The 21,157-nt window shown below is 45.2% G+C and overlaps 1 protein-coding gene across 1 annotated transcript in view; it reads right to left on the bottom strand.

The window, feature by feature from the left end:
* Nucleotides 1-4,098: 4,098 nt before the first annotated feature.
* LOC116410940 (interferon-induced very large GTPase 1-like) overlaps nt 4,099-21,157 on the bottom strand; it is a 37,909-nt gene continuing 20,850 nt past the window's right edge. The window contains exons 2-3 of the mRNA XM_031902632.1: nt 12,969-13,059; nt 4,099-11,411 (exon numbers count right to left, since the gene is read on the bottom strand). Coding sequence (XP_031758492.1) covers nt 4,198-11,409 — 7,212 coding nt within the window. The 5' untranslated portion in view covers nt 11,410-11,411; nt 12,969-13,059 and the 3' untranslated portion in view covers nt 4,099-4,197. The remainder of the gene's footprint in view (nt 11,412-12,968; nt 13,060-21,157) is intronic.

Below are 21,157 nucleotides of genomic sequence, written 5' to 3'. Positions count from 1 at the left end.
GAAATCCGCCTAAATTCCAACTCAGCTGCCACTTTTCCATTTTTGGTGAAAGTAAGACAGTTTACAGACATTTTTGTGAATTTGTTGTTTAAACGACATTTATATGATGTTTTGACAAAAATTTTTCCCGACATTTTCAAAATGGAGTGAAGCTCAGTGTAACTCTGTCAGACCAATTCTAAGCTCTTCTGTTTGGTTTCACCCAGTCTCCATTTCCCACCTAAGGTAGGGGCCCCATGGGGGATCATTAACATATTAATGGGGATTAGCAGCCTATTGTTAGGGGGCAAGCCTCTGCCTCACCCTAGAACAATCGGATAGTTGGACTGGCCCAACAGGGCGCTGGATGAAATCCCGCTGGGCCCTAGTCCTGTTGGACCTCTATTCACCGGGCATGTTGGTGTGGGGGCCGGATTGCTGCTGCCCAGTAATGAGTAGGGGCTAGAGAAGAAGGTATTTAGACCCTTAATCTAGTTACAGAAGGGGAATTACACAGAAATATAGAAACCATTAGAGCCCAGCTTGGCCTAAAAAAATGATGTACAGTTTCCCTGGGCAAAGTAAAATTACCCCTCAGGAAATGCCCCAAAGTGAAATGGCAAACCCTGCGGGTAAATTCCTCCCCCCGGGACTCCTGTCGCTGTGGGACTGGGTTTGGGCACCGACACATTTACTAACAGCTAAAGGCAAATTCATAAAAAAAATGTTGGTAAAATGATGTAGGAACTCATAGGGTTAACATGCCCCTATGGCTTTAAACCCTGCGGCTTCCTTAGTCTGTGCTGTTACTGGGCAAAGACCCCTGTATCAGTTTGGAGTTTTGCAATTGTGTCTTATTGGTTAACGGGGAGACCACTCCCTTTACACTCTGATATAGTGCTGAGCTGGGGGGCGGGGCTTCCTCTTTGGCTGCATCTGCTGAGTGAGGTGGGAGTCCCACTGAGCCTGGGATCCACAGGGAACCAGTAAAGCCTTTACGCTAGGGGCTGCATCCCGCTCTAGTGAAACTGGGAGAAGAGAGCACCGGTGTGTTGGGAGCAGTCAAGACAGAGGGATCCAGTGAGCAGTGACTGTGAGACTGTGCAGCTGTAAAGATGAATCTGCTACACTGCGGTCGGAGGCCTTAACCCTGGGATCCCCAGTGAGTGATCCATCTGAGGGAAAGTATTGCAAGTCTCCTGTGTGTGTCCCTGGGTGAGGGCAGGTGTTTCTCTGGGCTTTGTGGGAGCAACTGCCTATTCCAAAGGGAGGGGTACTTTGGGGCAGGTAGCGCTACCTGGGGTAAGAGCTCTGGGGAAGGGACTTTGGGGCAGGTAGCGCTACCTGGGGTAAGAGCTCTGGGGAAGGGACTTTGGGGCAGGTAGCGCTACCTGGGGTAAGAGCTCTGGGGAAGGGACTTTGGGGCAGGTAGCGCTACCTGGGGTAAGAGCTCTGGGGAAGGGACTTTGGGGCAGGTAGCGCTACCTGGGGTAAGAGCTCTGGGGAAGGGACTTTGGGGCAGGTAGCGCTACCTGGGGAAAGGGCTCTGGGGAAGGGACTTTGGGGCAGGTAGCGCTACCTGGGGTAAGAGCTCTGGGGAAGGGACTTTGGGGCAGGTAGCGCTACCTGGGGTAAGAGCTCTGGGGAAGGGACTTTGGGGCAGGTAGCGCTACCTGGGGAAAGAGCTCTGGGGAAGGGACTTTGGGGCAGGTAGTGCTACCTGGGGAAAGAGCTCTGGGGAAGGGACTTTGGGGCAGGTAGCGCTACCTGGGGAAAGGGCTCTGGGGAAGGGACTTTGGGGCAGGTAGCGCTACCTGGGGTAAGAGCTCTGGGGAAGGGACTGAACTGGGGAAGGGTATTTCCCCAGGATGGGAGGGTGGGACTGAGTCCCCAGAGAGACTGAGCCAGTAGTGGCTAAACCCACAGGTTTCCCAAAGCCGGGTTATTACTGTTATTATAATTATATTACCTTTACACCCAGTTATATAAAGTTGATATTTGCTACAAAACTGTGTGTGATTATTTCCTAGTGGGAATCCCATAGAGGTGTGTTCCTCAGTGTCCACTAGGGGGCGGCACTGCGCTAACAGCCCAGTCCCAGTACCTTTTATCTGCATTAGGGAACCCAAATCTCCTGTACTAAAGCCTGTATACAGCCCAGAATAAGTGAGTGTGCCATGAAAGGGTTACAATGACAAAATCTGAAAACTGAAAAGACAAATTCACAAGTGGAGACAGAGGTTTGTGAATTGGGTGGAAAATCCGACAAATCTGTCTCCCCTTTTATTTTGTCTCAGTATCAGCGCTTGTGTGGATTCCCCCCATAGACTTCAAAAACTTTCTTGCCTTCAATAAATCCCATTTTCCTTCCAACAACAGAGTTAGACGTTAGACTTGTATAATACAGGGGGGGGGGCTACGCAGCCTTTTATTAATATATAAATTCAAAGATCGAGACACTCACAATATAAAAACCATCTTAAATGCTTTAAAACAGTCTCTCCGAGGGTGTCGGCGTCTGTCCCACTGGTTGGGATGTTCCGAGCTGAGTTCTGACCCGCGGGGCCACGAGATGCACTGGGATGATGTCAGCCTGACGCGTTTCGACTTTCTCAGAGGCTTCCCCGGCGTCTGTGCGTGTGCGTCATTTCTTATACGTGAATAGTCGCCATGGTAACATATTAGCATATATGCACATGTGTAAAATCATTTTCACCATGGTAACGGATTCACCTTCCCAGAATTCCTGCGCATGCATTTTATCCATACGGTAAAATTCAGCGTGAATACGTCTATATTTATTATTACGAATGCGGCTTTTCCCTATACTCCCATATATACCGCTTTATCATATAAACGTCTCATTCACTCTATAATTATTAGATAATTGTAGAAAGGTTATTACAGATACATTTTCGCCTTAGTATTATAGATACTTCAGTTTACATGCGTGTTGAATTCTTTCTACGGGAACCGTTGCCATGGTGACACGTACATACTTTTTTATGCTGCTGTATAAAAGCCAAAGATAATACATGGATATGGATGTAGGAACCTAATCAGAAAGGCATTGAGATTATATTTATACAGAGAAACACAGAACATGAGTATAAATGTAGAACATAAGTGGGAATAATTCCTTGACTTATAGAAACGCTCTTATATTTATTTATACATTTCGGCCCATCGGTGCTATTGAATCTATAGGGTGCGTCCATTTGCTGTCACATTTCAGAATGGCCTTTAGCCTCTCTCCTCCACTTATTTACCTGTTCTATTCCCCCAAAAACTAGACTGTCAGGTTTATTCCATCAATTCCAAAAGAGAAATTTTTAAAGAAAAAATACACTATAATATGTGGCATATAGAGAGCACCCCCTAGTGATCACTGAGGGAACAGAGAAAAGGGAATCATTTAACCATTAAATAAACCCAATAGGGCTGTTCTGCCCCAATAAGGGGTAATTATATCTTAGTTGGGATCAAGTACAAGTACTGTTTTATTATTACAGAGAAAAGGGAATCATTTAACCATGAAATAAACCCAATAGGGCTGTTCTGCCCCAATAAGGGGTAATTATATCTTAGTTGGGATCAAGTACAGGTACTGTTTTATTATTACAGAGAAAAGGGAATCATTTAACCATGAAATAAACCCAATAGGGCTGTTCTGCCCCAATAAGGGGTAATTATATCTTAGTTGGGATCAAGTACAGGTACTGTTTTATTATTACAGAGAAAAGGGAATCATTTAACCATGAAATAAACCCAATAGGGCTGTTCTGCCCCAATAAGGGGTAATTATATCTTAGTTGGGATCAAGTACAGGTACTGTTTTATTATTACAGAGAAAAGGGAATCATTTAACCATTAAATAAACCCAATAGGGCTGTTCTGCCCCAATAAGGGGTAATTATATCTTAGTTGGGATCAAGTACAGGTACTGTTTTATTATTACAGAGAAAAGGGAATCATTTAACCATGAAATAAACCCAATAGGGCTGTTCTGCCCCAATAAGGGGTAATTATATCTTAGTTGGGATCAAGTACAGGTACTGTTTTATTATTACAGAGAAAAGGGAATCATTTTTAAAAATTTAAATTATTTGATTACAATGGAGTCTATGGGAGATGCCTGTAAGGCGGAGCTTTCTGGATAAAAGGTTTCCGGATAATGGATCCCATTCCTGTACAATGGCTAAATTATATGTTAGATCTTTACATTAGATTTTCTATCTCCAGAATGGCCTCCTGTTTGGTGATACTGTGCCAATGTTGTGGGATTTTTCCCCTTCCTGCAAATTTTAACTCATAATATTTTTTCAAATCAGACTTAAAGCGGCACGTGACCCATTTCCAGTAAGATAATGAGGAGTTGTCTGGTGTAATGGACCAGGTACTGTATGGAGGCCCGCCATCTCTGTAGGTTTTGTATGGAATCTCTTTGTCCTCACTGAGCACATACAGAATATCACTGGCTACAAGGCTGGAGCAAATCTCTACCGAAAACTCATCTGTTTTGTGCCAGCTTCCACCTCTAATTGCACGAGGCCGATGGAACTTAACACTGTGATCTCCGTCATGGTCAGGGATAGTATTGGTACAAACAGCCCTACAAAATGGACACTGTGTCCAGCACCCGGAGAATTGGCCCATTAGTATCTCATGTGTCTTCTTCTTTAGTTCCATCAGATCAGATGTAGAAAAGTCACGTTGAAGGTCTTCCACCCCAGTATCCAGAGCCTTTATCATGGCTTCCTTCAGAAAGCCCACATCGGTGATCCCCTGGTACTTGACACTTTTGAGGTCCCCAATAGACAATTTCATGTCACTCCCGAGCTCTGAGCAGAAAGTGTCCAGCCATGAGCTGATAATATCTCCACCTTTCTCTGTGACTGTTCCAGTTGATGTATCTATAGCTTTTAGTATAATGTTCCGGAAGTGATCCACATTAGTACTGAGACTGCCCGTTACCTTGGCCTTGGCCTTGGCATCACAATGCTGATCAACACAATCCTTAATGAAGTCACTGACTGCCGATTTTGGATCTGTGATATAATTAATATAATGAGAAAAGTTCTCTTTCTCTGCCAGTGATTTGAGGAGACAGAACTCTAGTTTGGACCTGTTTCCATTCAGAGCAGGGTGGTCACCTTGCAGATCCCCAGCTAATTGTATTGCAGTCTTATTGGTCACTGCTTGTTGGATGGAGTCTCTCAGTTTGTTACATAGGAAATCAACCAGAGAGGCCGTTTGTTTCATTCCCTCACAGGAAATTTGAAAACTCTTCCACAGTTCATTCCTCTTCCTCCATAGATAGACTTGAGGGTCATTGGCTTCTCTAAAAGCGACAGACATTTTATCAAATCTGTGAGCGGCCCGACGGCACAAGAACAGTGAGACAAACAGTGTGTATTCATGTAGGAACTTGAACTCCCTGCCCAACATGTTGCCTATTTCTGACTGGAGGATGGTGAGAATTTCATGGAAATAAACTCTCTGATAATCCACCTTCTCCGACTGCTTCCTATCAATGTAGTCATCTACTCTCCTGCTCAGAGCTTGGGTTGTGTCTTCTATCTCTCTCTTTCTATCGTTTGAAAGCTTTTCAGAAACTAATTTTATCTTCCAAAGTTCATACTTGGGTTGATTTGAAATATATGTAGAGAACTCCTCAGAAAGGTTTGTCCATCGCCAGGAGTCACTGATTGTATCAATTAGATTGGCTTCTCCTCTGAAGCGATCCCGAAAAACATTTTGTAAATCTTGGTCGATTTCTGGTGGTTTTGGAGGTTGGATTTCCCCAGTGACCCTACGAATCAGAGAATCCCACATTTCATTGAATTTTCCCTCCAATTGTATTTCAGTTATGTTTTGTCCCTTCAGGGTGAGGGCCATATCTCTGCTTTTCTCTAACATTTCATCAACGTATTTCTCTTTCATTTCATGCACTTTCTCATTGTTTTGCTTTGCCCTTATTAGTTCATCTGCTTTCTTCCTGATATCGTCTACAAGATCCTCTAGGACAGTGGTCAGTCTGCGCTCTATACTAACTCTCCATTGGACTAATATCTCTTTGTCTTTTTCATCATCAAAAAATTCCTTGCAGTCCTTCAGAACTGATCTGCGTTCTGGCTCAAACTCCTTCGTCAGGGACATTACATCCACTGAATTCATTTGGTCGTTGCTAATTTGGTTATTGATTTGGGTCTGAAGTGTCAGCATGTGTTCCCTTAAGGTCCAGCTCCACTGCCGGTATTTCACTTCCAGCTTGTTATACGCTGCGATCTCCAGAGAGTTCCTGAAGCTGAACACAAAGTTCTCATTAAGCAACGCGTTCCACAGATCTTCCACACGTGTTTTAAACTGGGAAATGCTCAATATATTTTGTTGCTTCTCCAGTTTCCCAGAGCCAAGAATGACCTGTTTCAGTTTTTGCACATTTTGGCTGTAACTTGGATTGGGAGGAGCCATGGGTGGGTCACCTTCCCACAGGTGGGCAAAGTAGTGAATGTGGGTGTTTACATCAAATTTGATGACATCATTGAAGCAGGTGACATCACATTGCTCTTGCTGCGCAGCACACTGTGCCATTTCATCCAGTTTCCCCTGAAGTCGCCTCCGTCCCTCCATGTTCTTCTCTTCAGCTGTGATTTCTCCTACATTTTGATGGACAAATATACAGCTGGGCCTCAGGTTGACTTTCTTCATTCTCAGAAATGCCTGCACAGCAATCTGTAGGATATCCTGCATCTCAGAAGGGTTCTCCCCAAATATATTGATTAGGGTAAGGTTCCCCAAGCCAATGACAAATGTAGCCAGTTCGTTATCATGATTCGTTGAGGTTTTCTTTGACAGTTCAAGGGCTCTCAGTCCCTCGGTGTCTACAACAAGCACATAATCGAAGTTCATCTCACGTGTCAGTTCCTCATCAACCTTTATCAGCTGCATAAATGCCCCCCGGGTGCACCTCCCGGCACTCACTGCAAACTGCAGCCCAAACATTGCGTTGAGCAGAGTGGATTTTCCCGTGCTTTGTATCCCGAGTACTGACAGAACATACAGCCTTTTATCTCCTAATATTTCTATCAGTTCCTCCATAACAGCCCCAACCCACCTCAGTAGCACATGTGCGGCGTCACCATCCATCAGCTCCACCGGGTATCCTGAAACCATCAGATTTGCAGCAATTTTTGGCAAAATGAAATAAATGTTATCCTTTTTATTGGCAGTGTCCAACGCTTCATAGATTTGCCCCAGTTCCCTCAGAATGTGCTCAAGCCCAAATGTTGAAATAATGATTTGCCCTGATAGTTTTTCTAAATCATTCTCCATTTTTTCTATAGTTTGGAGGTTTTTCCCTTGTTGCTTTTCCTCCTTTACCTTTGACCACACATTATGATATTCCTGATAGAGAACTGAGAGAGTTTGTAAGGATAAATTATCCAGATACATCTTAAACCACTGAAGGAAATGCAATTTTGGCCCTTGAACATCAGACTGTAGAATCTCTAGGAAAGATCTCATGAAGTCATTGAGAGGAAAAGCTTTTTCTAATTGTTCATTTCTTATCATTCGTTTCCGATGCTCGATCGTGCTCCGCTGTTGCTCAATACTCTCATTACTTTGTTCCTTAAGTCGAGTCATTTCTTTGTCTTTCACGCACCACTCGTACCAGAGGTCTCCCTGTAAGGGAAGAAACTCCTTCTTTATATCTGACACTTCTTTTTCTCCTAATAGTGACAGTAGGACCTGAGCTTGTTGTTTCCCCTGCTGGATCTCTCCTCTGTCCTCATCAACTAGAAACCCACAAGTTCTGGCAATCTCAGCACAATTATTAAGCGAGACCTTTACTTGTGCCTTGGTTAATACTGATCGTATCGCTGCTCTTATTTCTTCTAACAGTTCTGCCTCATTCCTATTTCTAAGACCTATTTTCACCTTTGAGCCAGTTGCCCGCTGACTCTGCTCTTTGTCTGCAAGGAGACAGATTAGTGGCTTCGGGGATTTGAGTAAACGTTGCAGCAGTTCCTTCCCTCTCTTCTCCTTTGTATTCTCATCAGTAAATAGAACTACAATGACCGATGAAACTTGTTCCAAAAATCTCACTTGTTGATCATATTCTCTGGCATCGCCATGGAGATTAGTAAATGCAATACAGTCATCAAACACATCATCCTTCTTGCCACCTGGGCAGTACCAGGCAATCTCTGCTATGCCATCCATCAGTAGAGGGTTCTTGGTGGCCCCTGGGCAGTGCCGGTGATAGAAAATGTTGTGTCTCTGCTTACTCATCAGCCAGTTCAGTATCTGGGATTTAGATGAAGCGGATTGGCCAAGACGAATGAAGGACACAAAATGAGTTTCTGTTTCTTTAATAAATGTGTCTTCAGATTTACCAGTCTCAGTGTTATTGTTAATTTTAGTTTTCCATTTCTTTTTAACTTCCTGGAAAGACCAAAGTGGGAACTCAATAGAATTTGTATTGGGATTTGGCACCAAAAGAGGAAGAGCAAACTGGCAAAATGATAATTTGGTAAAGATATATTGTCTCATAAAATCATTGGCACAATGAAGAACTGCCATTTGGACATCCATAGGGTGGATCGTTGGGTCACTAGTGGAATTTGTCTCTTCTGCATCATTAAAATCATCAAAGAACTGTTCATAAGAATCCTCAGATGTGTCCATGTTAAACTTCTCATCAATAGTCATGGAGTTCGGCTCAGTAGAATTTCTACTGTTTTTACATTGCACGTATCTCGCGCTATAGTCCAACATGAGAAGTTTCTGCAAGAAATAAAATGGAAGTTGTTTCTCTTCCAAACTCTCCGTTTCAATCAGAGAATATCGACAGATCTTATGGAAATCAGAGATCTGCATTTTCTGTGGGTAATACTTTTCCAGGTCCAGTCGCTTCAACAATGAGGAGATGTTCATTTTATTGGAGTTGGTTTCTACATGAGCTTCTTTGTGGCATTTATCATTCGGTTCCTTGGCAACTTCATCTCTTTTTAGTTCTTTAGCTTGGGACGTTACACTTCCATGGATAAATGATTTTAGTTGACTTTCCATCTCACTCCAGTCCTGATATCCTGAATATTGTGTAATTATTGCATCTACATCAGATGAGAGACTGTCAGACAAGTGTCTTTTCATTAAATTTAGACATTCTCTTTTTTGTTCCAATGATATTTCTCTGGATTCACCAGTAGCACCAGTAGATGCCAGACCTGTGTAAATGACAAATGCCTGAGCTTGGTGGACAGACTGACCCCTAAGGTTTGTGAACTCTTTATAAGCTTCTTGTAACTGATTTTTCAGAAAGTCAATGTCTCTATATCCCAGAAGACTTTGGAAGTGGTAATTGTCAGTAGAATACCCAGAGTTGTTTGCAATGCAGAGAATCAGTAACTCAGTGTCACTTTGTTTCATCTCCCTCAGGCTCCTCAGATAGGAAGACAATGAGAGGCCAATGATAACTGTAGCCTTAACCTTTGCTTTGTGTTCATCTTCTGTGGATGTCTCTAACTTGACATTATGCTGTTGAAAATCTTCCATTGACTGGTGTAAAACATCACAGAGTTGGTTAAAATCAGAAACAAAAATGGGATCAAGTTCATTCTTCTCCAAACCATAAATCCATCTCAAAATAAGTGCAAAACTGATGAAGTTTTCAGCTGAATAAATGAGAGGCTCAATAAGCTCTTGTAAAGAAGCTTTGATCATAGAAGTTTCTTCAGCAGAACTGTCTTTATAATTTGTAACAACCTTCACTAAAAAGTCTTGTAAACCTTTATCTGATAAACACAAAGTCACCCAATCGCTGGAACTCCTTGTGGCTTCATTGAGTGTCTGTCTAAACTCCAGCAGAGCTTGTAAGTGCTGTGTGGCCTCATCACCATTCCAGGACTTTACGTCTTGCAAAAACTGATTGACTTTTTCCAAAACAGAAGCTAGATATTCTCCAACCATCATATCTGAGGTGAGGCCAGTCTCTAACTTGTAATGCTCAGCCAAGCAGGAGGCAAGCTTTAAACCATGTGGGAATTCATCCTTATGATTGTCCACAATGATCTTCCATATTGGCATCAGCTGAAACCCTCGATCTATGATGCTCCAGGTTTCCTTACTGGTTACAAGACCAGTTTTCCATTGGGAGAGCGAATCAGCTTCTGGCGGACCCCCGGTTTTAGTAACAGAAACCTGAATATATTCCTTAAATGTTGATATTTTGGAGAGGTCCATGGAACTCTGTGAATCAATAGCCGACAGATCAATGTCTCGCCCACTTCCATCATATCCAACACTTGCATAAAAGTTTAGAGCTTCCGATATCATTTCCTTTGCATTTCTGAGGTCACCAACTTCTCCACCTTCCATGGACGCTTTCCACCACAATATCCCACCGAAGTGTAGAGGGCCAAGGTTGACATGGGAGCCAAAGCTCTGGAAGAATTCTGCACATTTTGTTGCTAACGTTTGCCCTTTTGAATTATTGGTAATTAAGTTTTCAATGAATTTTAGTGCATTTAGTGCGGCCTTGGAAAGTCTCAGCTGATCCTCGGTAAAGTGACAGGAAGCCAATGGGATGAAGTTGTATCTGGTTGTACAAACGTACACGTGCTCACTTGGTTGCTTGCCTATTGTATCTGATTCTGAAGATTTGCTGTCACGAGGACCAAATCCTAAAAAAACAGCAGTAATGGAACCACTTAAACTTAACCCAACTTTTTCAACTATTCTCTGGAAAACCAACTCCTCTTCATGGCACGTGAATTCTTTTTGCAGAAAAAGTGATGTTTTTTCTGGACTAACAAGCCTGAAACCTTCTGGAACACAGAGAAGTGCTTCACGTTTCTTAAAGAGATTGTCTATGTCTTTTGTTTGGAAAATCCCCTCAAGCGCCAGCCCCCCAGAGGCACATTTAATCAACTCTTCATCTTCTAAATTCTCTTTTTTCTTTGTTATGTGATCTGTCACAGCCAGAATGGCCTCTCCAGGTGGCACTGAGCATTCAGTAGGCATCTTCAGCACTTTCTTATTTTCTTCTTCTCTTTGGTTGACAGGTTCATCACATTGACTTTTCCCATCAGTTCTCGGTTCATTTAACTGGGTCAGTACCTCGGGCGCTTGCTCAGTTTTCTCTTGCAGTGATTGGTTTTGCTCCCCCTGTAGTTGGGTGGCGCTTACGCTTCTCTCTGGTATATTGAATAGTTTCCCTAAGGCTCTTCTCTCCCAGGGATAACGAATCTCATCCTCTAGCACTGAGCAGTCCTCGGCCTGAATGTATTGTAACGAGTGGATATTCTTAATGCCCAACAGTTTATCTAGAACAGGGAGCCAGTGCTCAGGATCCAATCCAGTCTCTTTGACTTTACTGAGCAGCTCAGTGGTAGGTGGGTCAGTTTCTTGGTTCAACCCTGACATTTCTGTAGGAAAACAGAATATTTACATTAGTAATTGCAAAGATTTGAGAGTCAAGTAGCAAAATGGGACTGTTCATGTTATATTAGAAATCTTCACCACTATTCCATCCTCATGAATATTAGATAGCCCCACCCATATAAATATAAAATGATCATGTATTGGGCTTCTTTGGGTCTAACCATTTTATTGGGAGGTATAATGGTAATTTCTAAGATTTTTCATTTCTTTCATATTAACGACAGTGGCATTAATTAGTGCTCCATTCTAGTTCATTTTTTGAAAAACAGAAAGCTTAGCAGCTCATTTATCAAAGGTCATATTTTTTTCCAGTGATTTGTATTTTTTGTGCTAAAAACACGATTTTTTCTTTTGAACCAATGCAACTTTTCCCCATTTATTATGTGTCAAAACTGCATGAAACTGAAATGTAAAACTACGCCATCTAAAAGCTTGCAAGGTTATCAGTGGAAGCTTTGAGGTAAGTTTTCGGGGAGCTGTTCATGCTATGAAAGTGATGTAAAGTTCACAATTCGAGGTATTTTTACACAATTTGGCTTCCACGTTATTTTGTTGTGTTTTTAATAAATAAGGAAATATTTGTGGTTTTTTAAAAATGTTCTCAAGGTTGGAAAAACCTCTAAAATGACACAGAATTTTGATAAATCTGCCCCAAGTGTGAAAGTAGAGCTCACACACTTTCTATTCATTCCTACGGGATTTTTAGAAGTGTATTAATGGTGAACTCTGACTTCACTAGGAAATACATTAGGAATGAATAGAAAGAGTTTTTCTGTTGTGAGCTCTTATTTGACACTTTGACAAATCTGCCCTTTATTGTACTTATTAGGGTAACTTTATTGCACTTGTAGCTCTGCGTGGGAAACTGGAGCGCAAGGAATTGAAGGGAAAATCATTTTTAGATGCCATATGGGAAGGTGATATTGATGGGCTGAGCTGATTGGTTGCTGGGCTCAGATTAGGAGAGGGAACTGGGATTGGTTACAGTCAGGAGAAGTGAAATAGGGTATAAAAGGGTAAGTTTGACAGGTTGGCAGTCACATTAACTGAGAGATGGAAGGACTACATGAGTGGGGAAGGTGGTACTCTCAGTGGGGCTGTTGCAAGTGCAGAGGGGCTGTTGCTAGTGCAGAGGGGTTGTTGCAAGTGCAGAGGGGCTGTTGCTAGTGCAGAGGGGTTGTTGCTAGTGCAGAGGGGTTGTTGCTAGTGCAGAGGGGCTGTTGCAAGTGCAGAGGGGCTGTTGCAAGTGCAGAGGGGCTGTTGCTAGTGCAGAGGGGTTGTTGCTAGTGCAGAGGGGCTGTTGCTAGTGCAGAGGGGTTGTTGCTAGTGCAGAGGGGGGGTTGCTAGTGCAGAGGGGGGGTTGCTAGTGCAGGGGGAGTTGTTGCAAATAGCCTGCAAAGGTTTTAGAAAGGAAGAGAGAAAGGTGATGGGGGAGAGGGGAGGCTCAGGCATTCCCATTGCACAGTAACAGAGAGGTTGCAGAACACGGTGTTGGCCTGTCTAAGCGCCCAGACGTAATACAAGGAGCATTTAATACATACCGTCCCTGCTGTCACTTGGTATAGACACGAGGAAAAGATTCTACAAGAAGGAACCACTAAGGGTACAGATGTCTGGAAGTCTGTTCTAGTCCTGTGAACACAGAGAAAAGTCCATTATTTCTAGGATAAGCCCTGCTGGCCATACAGTGAGCATTATTGTAAATGTGTGTGTCTCGCTTTAAACCCGGGGGTGCGCAGGGGGGCCATTTGGTATCATTTGGTAAATGGTATCATTACTGAGATAACCATGCAGGGGGCAGTTACTCACCTCAGATACAGCCTGTAACCCCCTGTATTGTTTCTACATGTAACCCCCTGTACTGTTCCCCCTCAGATTCAGCCTGTAACCCCCTGTACTGTCCCCCCTCAGATTCAGCCTGTAACCCCCTGTACTGTCCCCCCTCAGATTCAGCCTGTAACCCCCTGTACTGTTTCTACATGTAACCCCCTGTACTGTCCCCCCTCAGATTCAGCCTGTAACCCCCTGTACTGTTTCTACATGTAACCCCCTGTACTGTTCCCCCTCAGATTCAGCCTGTAACCCCCTGTACTGTTTCTACATGTAACCCCCTGTACTGTCCCCCCTCAGATTCAGCCTGTAACCCCCTGTACTGTTTCTACATGTAACCCCCTGTACTGTTCCCCCTCAGATTCAGCCTGTAACCCCCTGTACTGTTCCCCCTCAGATTCAGCCTGTAACCCCCTGTACTGTTTCTACATGTAACCCCCTGTACTGTCCCCCCTCAGATTCAGCCTGTAACCCCCTGTATTGTTTAATCATGTAACCCCCTGTACTGTTCCCCCTCAGATTCAGCCTGTAACCCCCTGTACTGTTTCTACATGTAACCCCCTGTACTGTTCCCCCTCAGATTCAGCCTGTAACCCCCTGTACTGTTCCCCCTCAGATTCAGCCTGTAACCCCCTGTACTGTTTCTACATGTAACCCCCTGTACTGTTCCCCCTCAGATTCAGCCTGTAACCCCCTGTACTGTTCCCCCTCAGATTCAGCCTGTAACCCCCTGTACTGTTTCTACATGTAACCCACTGTACTGTCCCCCCTCAGATTCAGCCTGTAACCCCCTGTACTGTTTCTACATGTAACCCCCTGTACTGTTCCCCCTCAGATTCAGCCTGTAACCCCCTGTACTGTTCCCCCTCAGATTCAGCCTGTAACCCCCTGTACTGTTTCTACATGTAACCCCCTGTACTGTTCCCCCTCAGATTCAGCCTGTAACCCCCTGTACTGTTTCTACATGTAACCCCCTGTACTGTCCCCCCTCAGATTCAGCCTGTAACCCCCTGTATTGTTTAATCATGTAACCCCCTGTACTGTTCCCCCTCAGATTCAGCCTGTAACCCCCTGTATTGTTTAATCATGTAATCCCCTGTACTGTTCCACCTTTTAATCTCTGCATTATTATTGAGTACTACCTGCGTTACCCCAATTTTAAAGGGGCGGGGGAATGCACATAGGCACCCTCACCTACCATCACCTACCTCATCATTCTGAGGTGCAAGGTAGGAGTGGCAGGACGCACAGCCCATATCAGAGCCCTGTCCCTATAGCGTGCCTGAGGGCGGGGGGGGTCACACAGGGTTAGGTGCCCCCCCAAGCTGCGCCCTTCACTTAGCGCTGGATTTGTCATTCAGTGTTCAGAGCGCAGCGCATGGGGGGTGCAAGTGCTCCCAGAAGGGGTGTGTTCTTGGTGCTTTTGCACTTGCACCCCCTGGGCTCATAAATGCACCCTTGTGCTCTGGGGTCGCAGTGACTTTATAGAACATTAAATACAGCAAGTGAATGAAGTGTAACCCACTGTTACCTGTGCCCTGGCATGCCCCTGCCCAACTCACACCCCCAGCTCAGTGCTGTCCAACTGGTGGCCTGCGACCCCCCTCTCATTTAAACTTTAAATGGTATCAGTACTGAGATTATCTGACTCCCTGCATGGTTCTCACCTCAGGCTCAGGCTGTAATCACCCACATTGTTCCCCTGTTCACACCTCAGACATTGTATGTACTGCCTGGCCTATGCTGCCTGTATGTATAACACACAGAGGCAGCATAGGACAGGCAGAGTATGGCACACACAGGCAGCATAGGGCAGGCAGAGTATGGCACACACAGGCAGCATAGGGCAGGCAGAGTATGGCACACACAGGCAGCATAGGGCAGGCAGAGTATGGCACACACAGGCAGCATAGGGCAGGCAGAGTATGGCTGCCTGTGTGTGCCATACTCTGCCTGCCCTACCCTGCCTGTGTGTGCCATACTCTGCCTGCCCTATGCTGCCTGTGTGTGCCATACTCTGCCTGCCCTACCCTGCCTGTGTGTGCCATACTCTGCCTGCCCTATGCTGCCTGTGTGTGCCATACTCTGCCTGCCCTATGCTGCCTGTGTGTGCCATACTCTGCCTGCCCTACCCTGCCTGTGTGTGCCATACTCTGCCTGCCCTACCCTGCCTGTGTGTGCCATACTCTGCCTGCCCTACCCTGCCTGTGTGTGCCATACTCTGCCTGCCCTACCCTGCCTGTGTGTGCCATACTCTGCCTGCCCTATGCTGCCTGTGTGTGCCTTACTCTGCCTGCCCTATGCTGCATGTGGGAGGTAAATCTGGCAGGGGTTTGTTCTGGGAGTTTGTTAGCAGTTGGAAATAGCCATTAAATGGTCCCTAAGGTGTGTAATTATGTGCTGGGGGTTACTGTGCTATCCATAGGGGAGGTGGAGGAGGCATATGGAATTTAAGGGTGTGTCTTAATATGACATAGTATAATTCTTTCACATATGATGGTTGATATCCCTGCAGTGAGGACCAAGCATTTGGGTTTTTGCTGCACTAGCACCATTGTGAAAAAATGGGTGTGGTTTGAAGTGGGTGTGGTTTTAAAAAGGGGAGATGAGGGAAGGAGAGACAAGGAGAGGGAAGGAGAGGAGATAAGATGAGAGAAGAGGGAAAAAGAGGAGATGAGAGAAGAGGTAGGAAGAGGAGAGAGAAGGAGATGAGATGAGAGAAGAGGGAAGGAGAGAAGAGGAGAGGGAAGGAGAGAAGAGAAGAGGGAAGGAGATGAGATGAGAGAAGAGGGAAGGAGAGAAGAGGAGAGGGAAGGAGAGAAGATGAGATGAGAGAAGAGGGAAGGAGAGAAGAGAAGAGGGAAGGAGAGGAGATGAGATGAGAGAAGAGGGAAGGAGAGAAGAGAAGAGGGAAGGAGAGGAGATGAGATGAGAGAAGAGGGAAGGAGAGGAGAGGAGAGAAGAGAAGAGGGAAGGAGAGGAGATGAGATGAGAGAAGAGGGAAGGAGAGAAGAGAAGAGAAGAGGGAAAGAGAGAAGAGAAGAGGGAAGGAGAGGAGATGAGAGAAGAGGGAAGGAGAGAAGAGAAGAGGGAAGGAGAGGAGATGAGATGAGAGAAGAGGGAAGGAGAGGAGATGAGATGAGAGAAGAGGGAAGGAGAGGAGATGGGATGAGAGAAGAGGGAAGGAGAGAAGAGAAGAGGGAAGGAGAGGAGATGAGATGAGAGAAGAGGGAAGGAGAGGAGATGGGATGAGAGAAGAGGGAAGGAGAGAAGAGGAGAGGGAAGGAGAGAAGAGAAGAGGGTAGGAGAGGAGATGAGAGAAGAGGGAAGGAGAGAAGAGAAGAGGGAAGGAGAGGAGATGAGATGAGAGAAGAGGGAAGGAGAGGGAAGGAGAGAAGAGAAGAGGGAAGGAGAGGAGATGAGAGAAGAGGGAAGGAGAGAAGAGAAGAGGGAAGGAGAGAAGAGAAGAGGGAAGGAGAGGAGATGAGATGAGAGAAGAGGGAAGGAGAGGAGATGAGATGAGAGAAGAGGGAAGGAGAGGAGATGGGATGAGAGAAGAGGGAAGGAGAGAAGAGAAGAGGGAAGGAGAGGAGATGAGATGAGAGAAGAGGGAAGGAGAGGAGATGGGATGAGAGAAGAGGGAAGGAGAGAAGAGGAGAGGGAAGGAGAGAAGAGAAGAGGGTAGGAGAGGAGATGAGAGAAGAGGGAAGGAGAGAAGAGAAGAGGGAAGGAGAGGAGATGAGATGAGAGAAGAGGGAAGGAGAGGGAAGGAGAGAAGAGAAGAGGGTAGGAGAGGAGATGAGAGAAGAGGGAAGGAGAGAAGAGAAGAGGGAAGGAGAGAAGAGAAGAGGGTAGGAGAGGAGATGAGAGAAGAGGGAAGGACAGAAGAGAAGAGGGAAGGAGAGGAGATGAGAGAAGAGGGAAGGACAGAAGAGAAGAGGGAAGGAGAGAAGAGGAGAGGGAAGGAGAGGAGATGAGATGAGAGAAGAGGGAAGGAGAAAAGAGAAGAGGGAAGGAGAGAAGAGGAGAGGGAAGGAGAGAAGAGGAGAGGGAAGGAGAGGAGATGAGAGAAGAGGGAAGGAGAGGGTTTTTATGTTTTTTTAATAAAAACTTCACAAGAAAGAATTAACAGAACTCAGACCGACATGCCGGCCACTAATTTCAACTTACAATTACTTAATTACCCCGCACCTTCAGTTTCCCATGCAGAGACAGCCACTGAACATCGTACAGTTTGGGAGGTAACGATTTGCTGTTCATGTGACGAAGTGATCGCTCTGCGGTGTCACCGATGCAGTCACTGAGCACAGGGGCAGCAACAAAGTAACCCTGAACAATCTCACTATACAGGGCCTTTCGGGGGACCGTATCGAGCTGGCGCTTGGACAAGGCCCACTTCCTGACCCATACCAAAGCAGCGATGACATATTCAGGGATGTTGCAATTGTTCCGTCTGACTTGGGTCAACCTTTCTCCCTTATACCACTTGGTGAGGTTTGGCATTCCTATCTGCCACAATGCAGGGGGGTCTGCATCCAACTTGGAAAAGTTAAATGTCAAGAATGTGGATGCAAAAAAGGCTATGGGGCACACCATGTCGAGGCCACCTTTGCTCTTTGGCAGGTAAGTAATGCCCCTCTTAACCAAAGTGATCTTGTTACCCCAGAGCATTGTAAAAAACATAAGGGTTGATTCACTAAAGGTCGATACGTTTTATTGCACGCTTTTTTGCGTTAAAATAGACGTGACAATTAGCACGCACAACCGCATGCAGTAATTTTATCACAATGCGGTAATTAGCGAATGAAAAGAATGCGAACGAATGATTCACAAAAGCACATAAAGCGTTAAGTGCGTTAATTAGCGCGCGAATGTATGCGTACTTTAGCGCCTGATTGGGGGAGGCGTTGGGCAGAGCACATTTTTCATTTTTGAGTGTTTCAATCAAATGGAGTATGCTTATGAGCTGTTACTTGATTTGGAGGAGGAGGAGCAGCAACACCCCCAGCCTTCCCAAGTGATGCGACCTCTGCTTTTTCGCCAAAGGGTCACATTAGAGGGCCTAAGTGAGGATGAAGCGTCAGGCGCTACAGGCTCAATAGGGCAGCCATATCCAGCCTGTATGAGCCGCTTGAGCCTTCCCTGCAACCACTGACTCGCCGAAGCCGTGCTGTGCCTGGGATTGTGAAACTGCTGTGCTCCCTGCACTTTTTGGCCACTGGCAGTTTCCAGAGGGTGGGGGGGCTTTATGGGGGGGTGTCACAGCCCACCTTTTCACGGTGCCTTGGCCACATCCTGGACGCCATCCGCTCGGTGTCCGGGAATTTCATCTCGTTCCCACAACATTGAAACAAGTGGAACCCCGTGAAGAGGGATTTTTATAGCGTGAGTGGCATCCCCAATGTGTTGGGTGCAATTGATTGCACCCATGTGGCATTCAACCCCCCACAAGACAGGGAGCACATTTTCCGGAACAGGAAGGGCTACCACTCCCTTAACATACAAGTGGTGTGCGATGGCCATATGAACATCCTGAGCATCGTGTCTGGGTTCCCCGGCTCCTCGCACGATGCCTACACCCTAAGCCAGTCCTCACTTTACAAAGCTTTCGAGACAGGACAAATGCCTCACGGGTGGCTGTTAGGTAAGTATTTGTGTCACTTATCTAGCACAACTTGCCCACATTTGCTTTGTGTGTCCCACTGTAAAACCAGTCCCTGCCTGCCATAAGCTTGTTATGCAATGTGTAAAGTGCCCTCTTTTGCCACTGGGAGAGTCAAAGCAGCTGCTTGTAGTGTCACCTATCAGTCTCACACTGTCACATCTGTTGCAAAAGGGCCCTGTTTTGACACAGGGAGACTGGAAACAGCTTATTTGTTTGCAGCATCTTATTCCATCTTATTTTATTTCAGGAGATGCTGGCTACCCGTGCTGTCGGTGGCTCCTAACACCAATTCACAGGCCGCGTTCACGGGCTGAGCGTGCTTTTAACCAAGCACACGTGAGAGCGTGGTCTGTGATTGAGCGGACGTTTGGGGTCCTAAAAAGCCGGTTCCGCTGCCTGGATAAATCAGGAGGCAGCCTCATGTACAGTGCCACTAAAGTTGCCAACATTGTCGGTGCGTGTGCTGTACTACACAATCTTGCAAACCGGCACGGCTTACCAGGTGATGTGACCGATGACCTGGAGGACCCCATCCATCCACCAGATCCTGTCCAACGTGCGGATGCCCGAGGGAGTCAAGTCCGGGGACAAATTGTTACCAATTACTTTGCCTGTAAGTACCTACAATCTTTAATTCCATACACAAGAAATACCAAACAACTTGTCCAAAAAAAAAAGATTTTTTTTACAGGTTTAAAACCTGTCTATAAAACAAAATAAACCAAACACAAAACAAAAAAACAAAAAAAACAAAACATAGGCCAAAGAAAAGATAGGTTCCACCAAACCCTAATATGACCGTGCCCAATTTATTTATTGTGCTTACGAAGCTGCCTCGTTGAGCCTGCAGGAGGGGGAGCAGCGCTCTCACCAGCAACTCCACTGGTAGAGCTTGTTGGCTCTGTTGGCTTTTGGCCCTGTTGCTGGAGGGCGGCAATTTGTTGTTTTAGAAGCGAATTTTGTTCCGCCAACAGAGCCACTTATTGCCTTTTGAGCTCTACCGTCTCCTCTTGCAGGCTCAACATGGCAGCCTCGTGTTGGGCCGTACGGGCCCTGTCTGCCTCATGGAGGCTTAGCATTGCCGACATGTGTGCGGCCTGGCGTGCCTGACCTTCATTGTAGGCCTGAGTGGCCACACACAAGTCGGTGTGTCGCACGCTCTCCCAGTGTATATATGGCAGCAGCAGCTCCTCATAACGGGTGTAATGGACCCGCTTGGCGGGCCCTCCTCCAGTTCCGGATCTAAATAAAATATACAAATGGTTTTATTGTGTTGTCTCCAATAAGCAAGCCATAACAACGCAGTCACTTTTTGTTACTCATTGTTGCCCAAATCAATTCCCTTTACTTTCAAGTGTAACAATACTAAGGCTCTGACACAAACCATACTAAACTGCTGCAAGTTGCTGCTAAGTGGCCTCACTAACTCCCAGGGCTCTCCCTTATACTCTGTATTAACCACTGCTTCCACTATTATGAACTACGGAAGAGCAGTAGGGGCACCAAAAAAAAAAAATTCCGATGAATTATGACTTTTTAAAGTCTTAATTATGAGATTAAAAGTCATAATTATGACTTTAAAAAGTCATAATTCACCGGAATTTTTTTTTTTTTGGTGCCCCTACTGCTCTTCCGTAATGAACTGTCGCTAACTTTAACGCCATCAAAGTAGAATATTTGTTAGCAAAAATAGTGGCAAAGTTTCTTTAGTCGCCATAATATTCGCTACTATAGCGGTGAGTATTTAGTCGCCATAATATTCGCTACTTTGGCGGTGAGTATTTAGTCGCCATAATATTCGCTACTATAGAAATGAATATTTTGGCGACAAAATTAACTTTGCGACTATTGTTTCTGTAAAATAGTTGACTTTTATGGCGTTAAAGTCCCTAGTGCTATACTTTCTGCTAATCCCTTTGCCAATGTCTATTTTTAGCTTCTCTGTGAAATCAAATCTTCATAATCATTTACTTTCAACTTTCTCATTTTCCTCTAAAAGAGAGCAAAGTTGGAAGTTACATCAGAGAGAATAAAGTTATCATATAGGGCAATGAGAATTTATTAGGGTGTTGCATTTTCAACTCCTATAATGCAAATATGTAACTAATTTGAGCGCATAATTTTATGAACCCTTTCAATAAATGCGACAAATCACACAAATACATTACTAGGTATATTTTGGCGACTTTTTTGTCACGACTTTGTAATCTCGTGACACACGCAACTTGCGGCCAT

Source organism: Xenopus tropicalis, chromosome 5, assembly GCF_000004195.4.
Source record: "Xenopus tropicalis strain Nigerian chromosome 5, UCB_Xtro_10.0, whole genome shotgun sequence".
Lineage (NCBI taxonomy): Eukaryota > Metazoa > Chordata > Amphibia > Anura > Pipidae > Xenopus > Xenopus tropicalis.
Note: the sequence above shows the minus strand (reverse complement) of the source record. Positions and strands in the feature narration are given on the sequence as shown.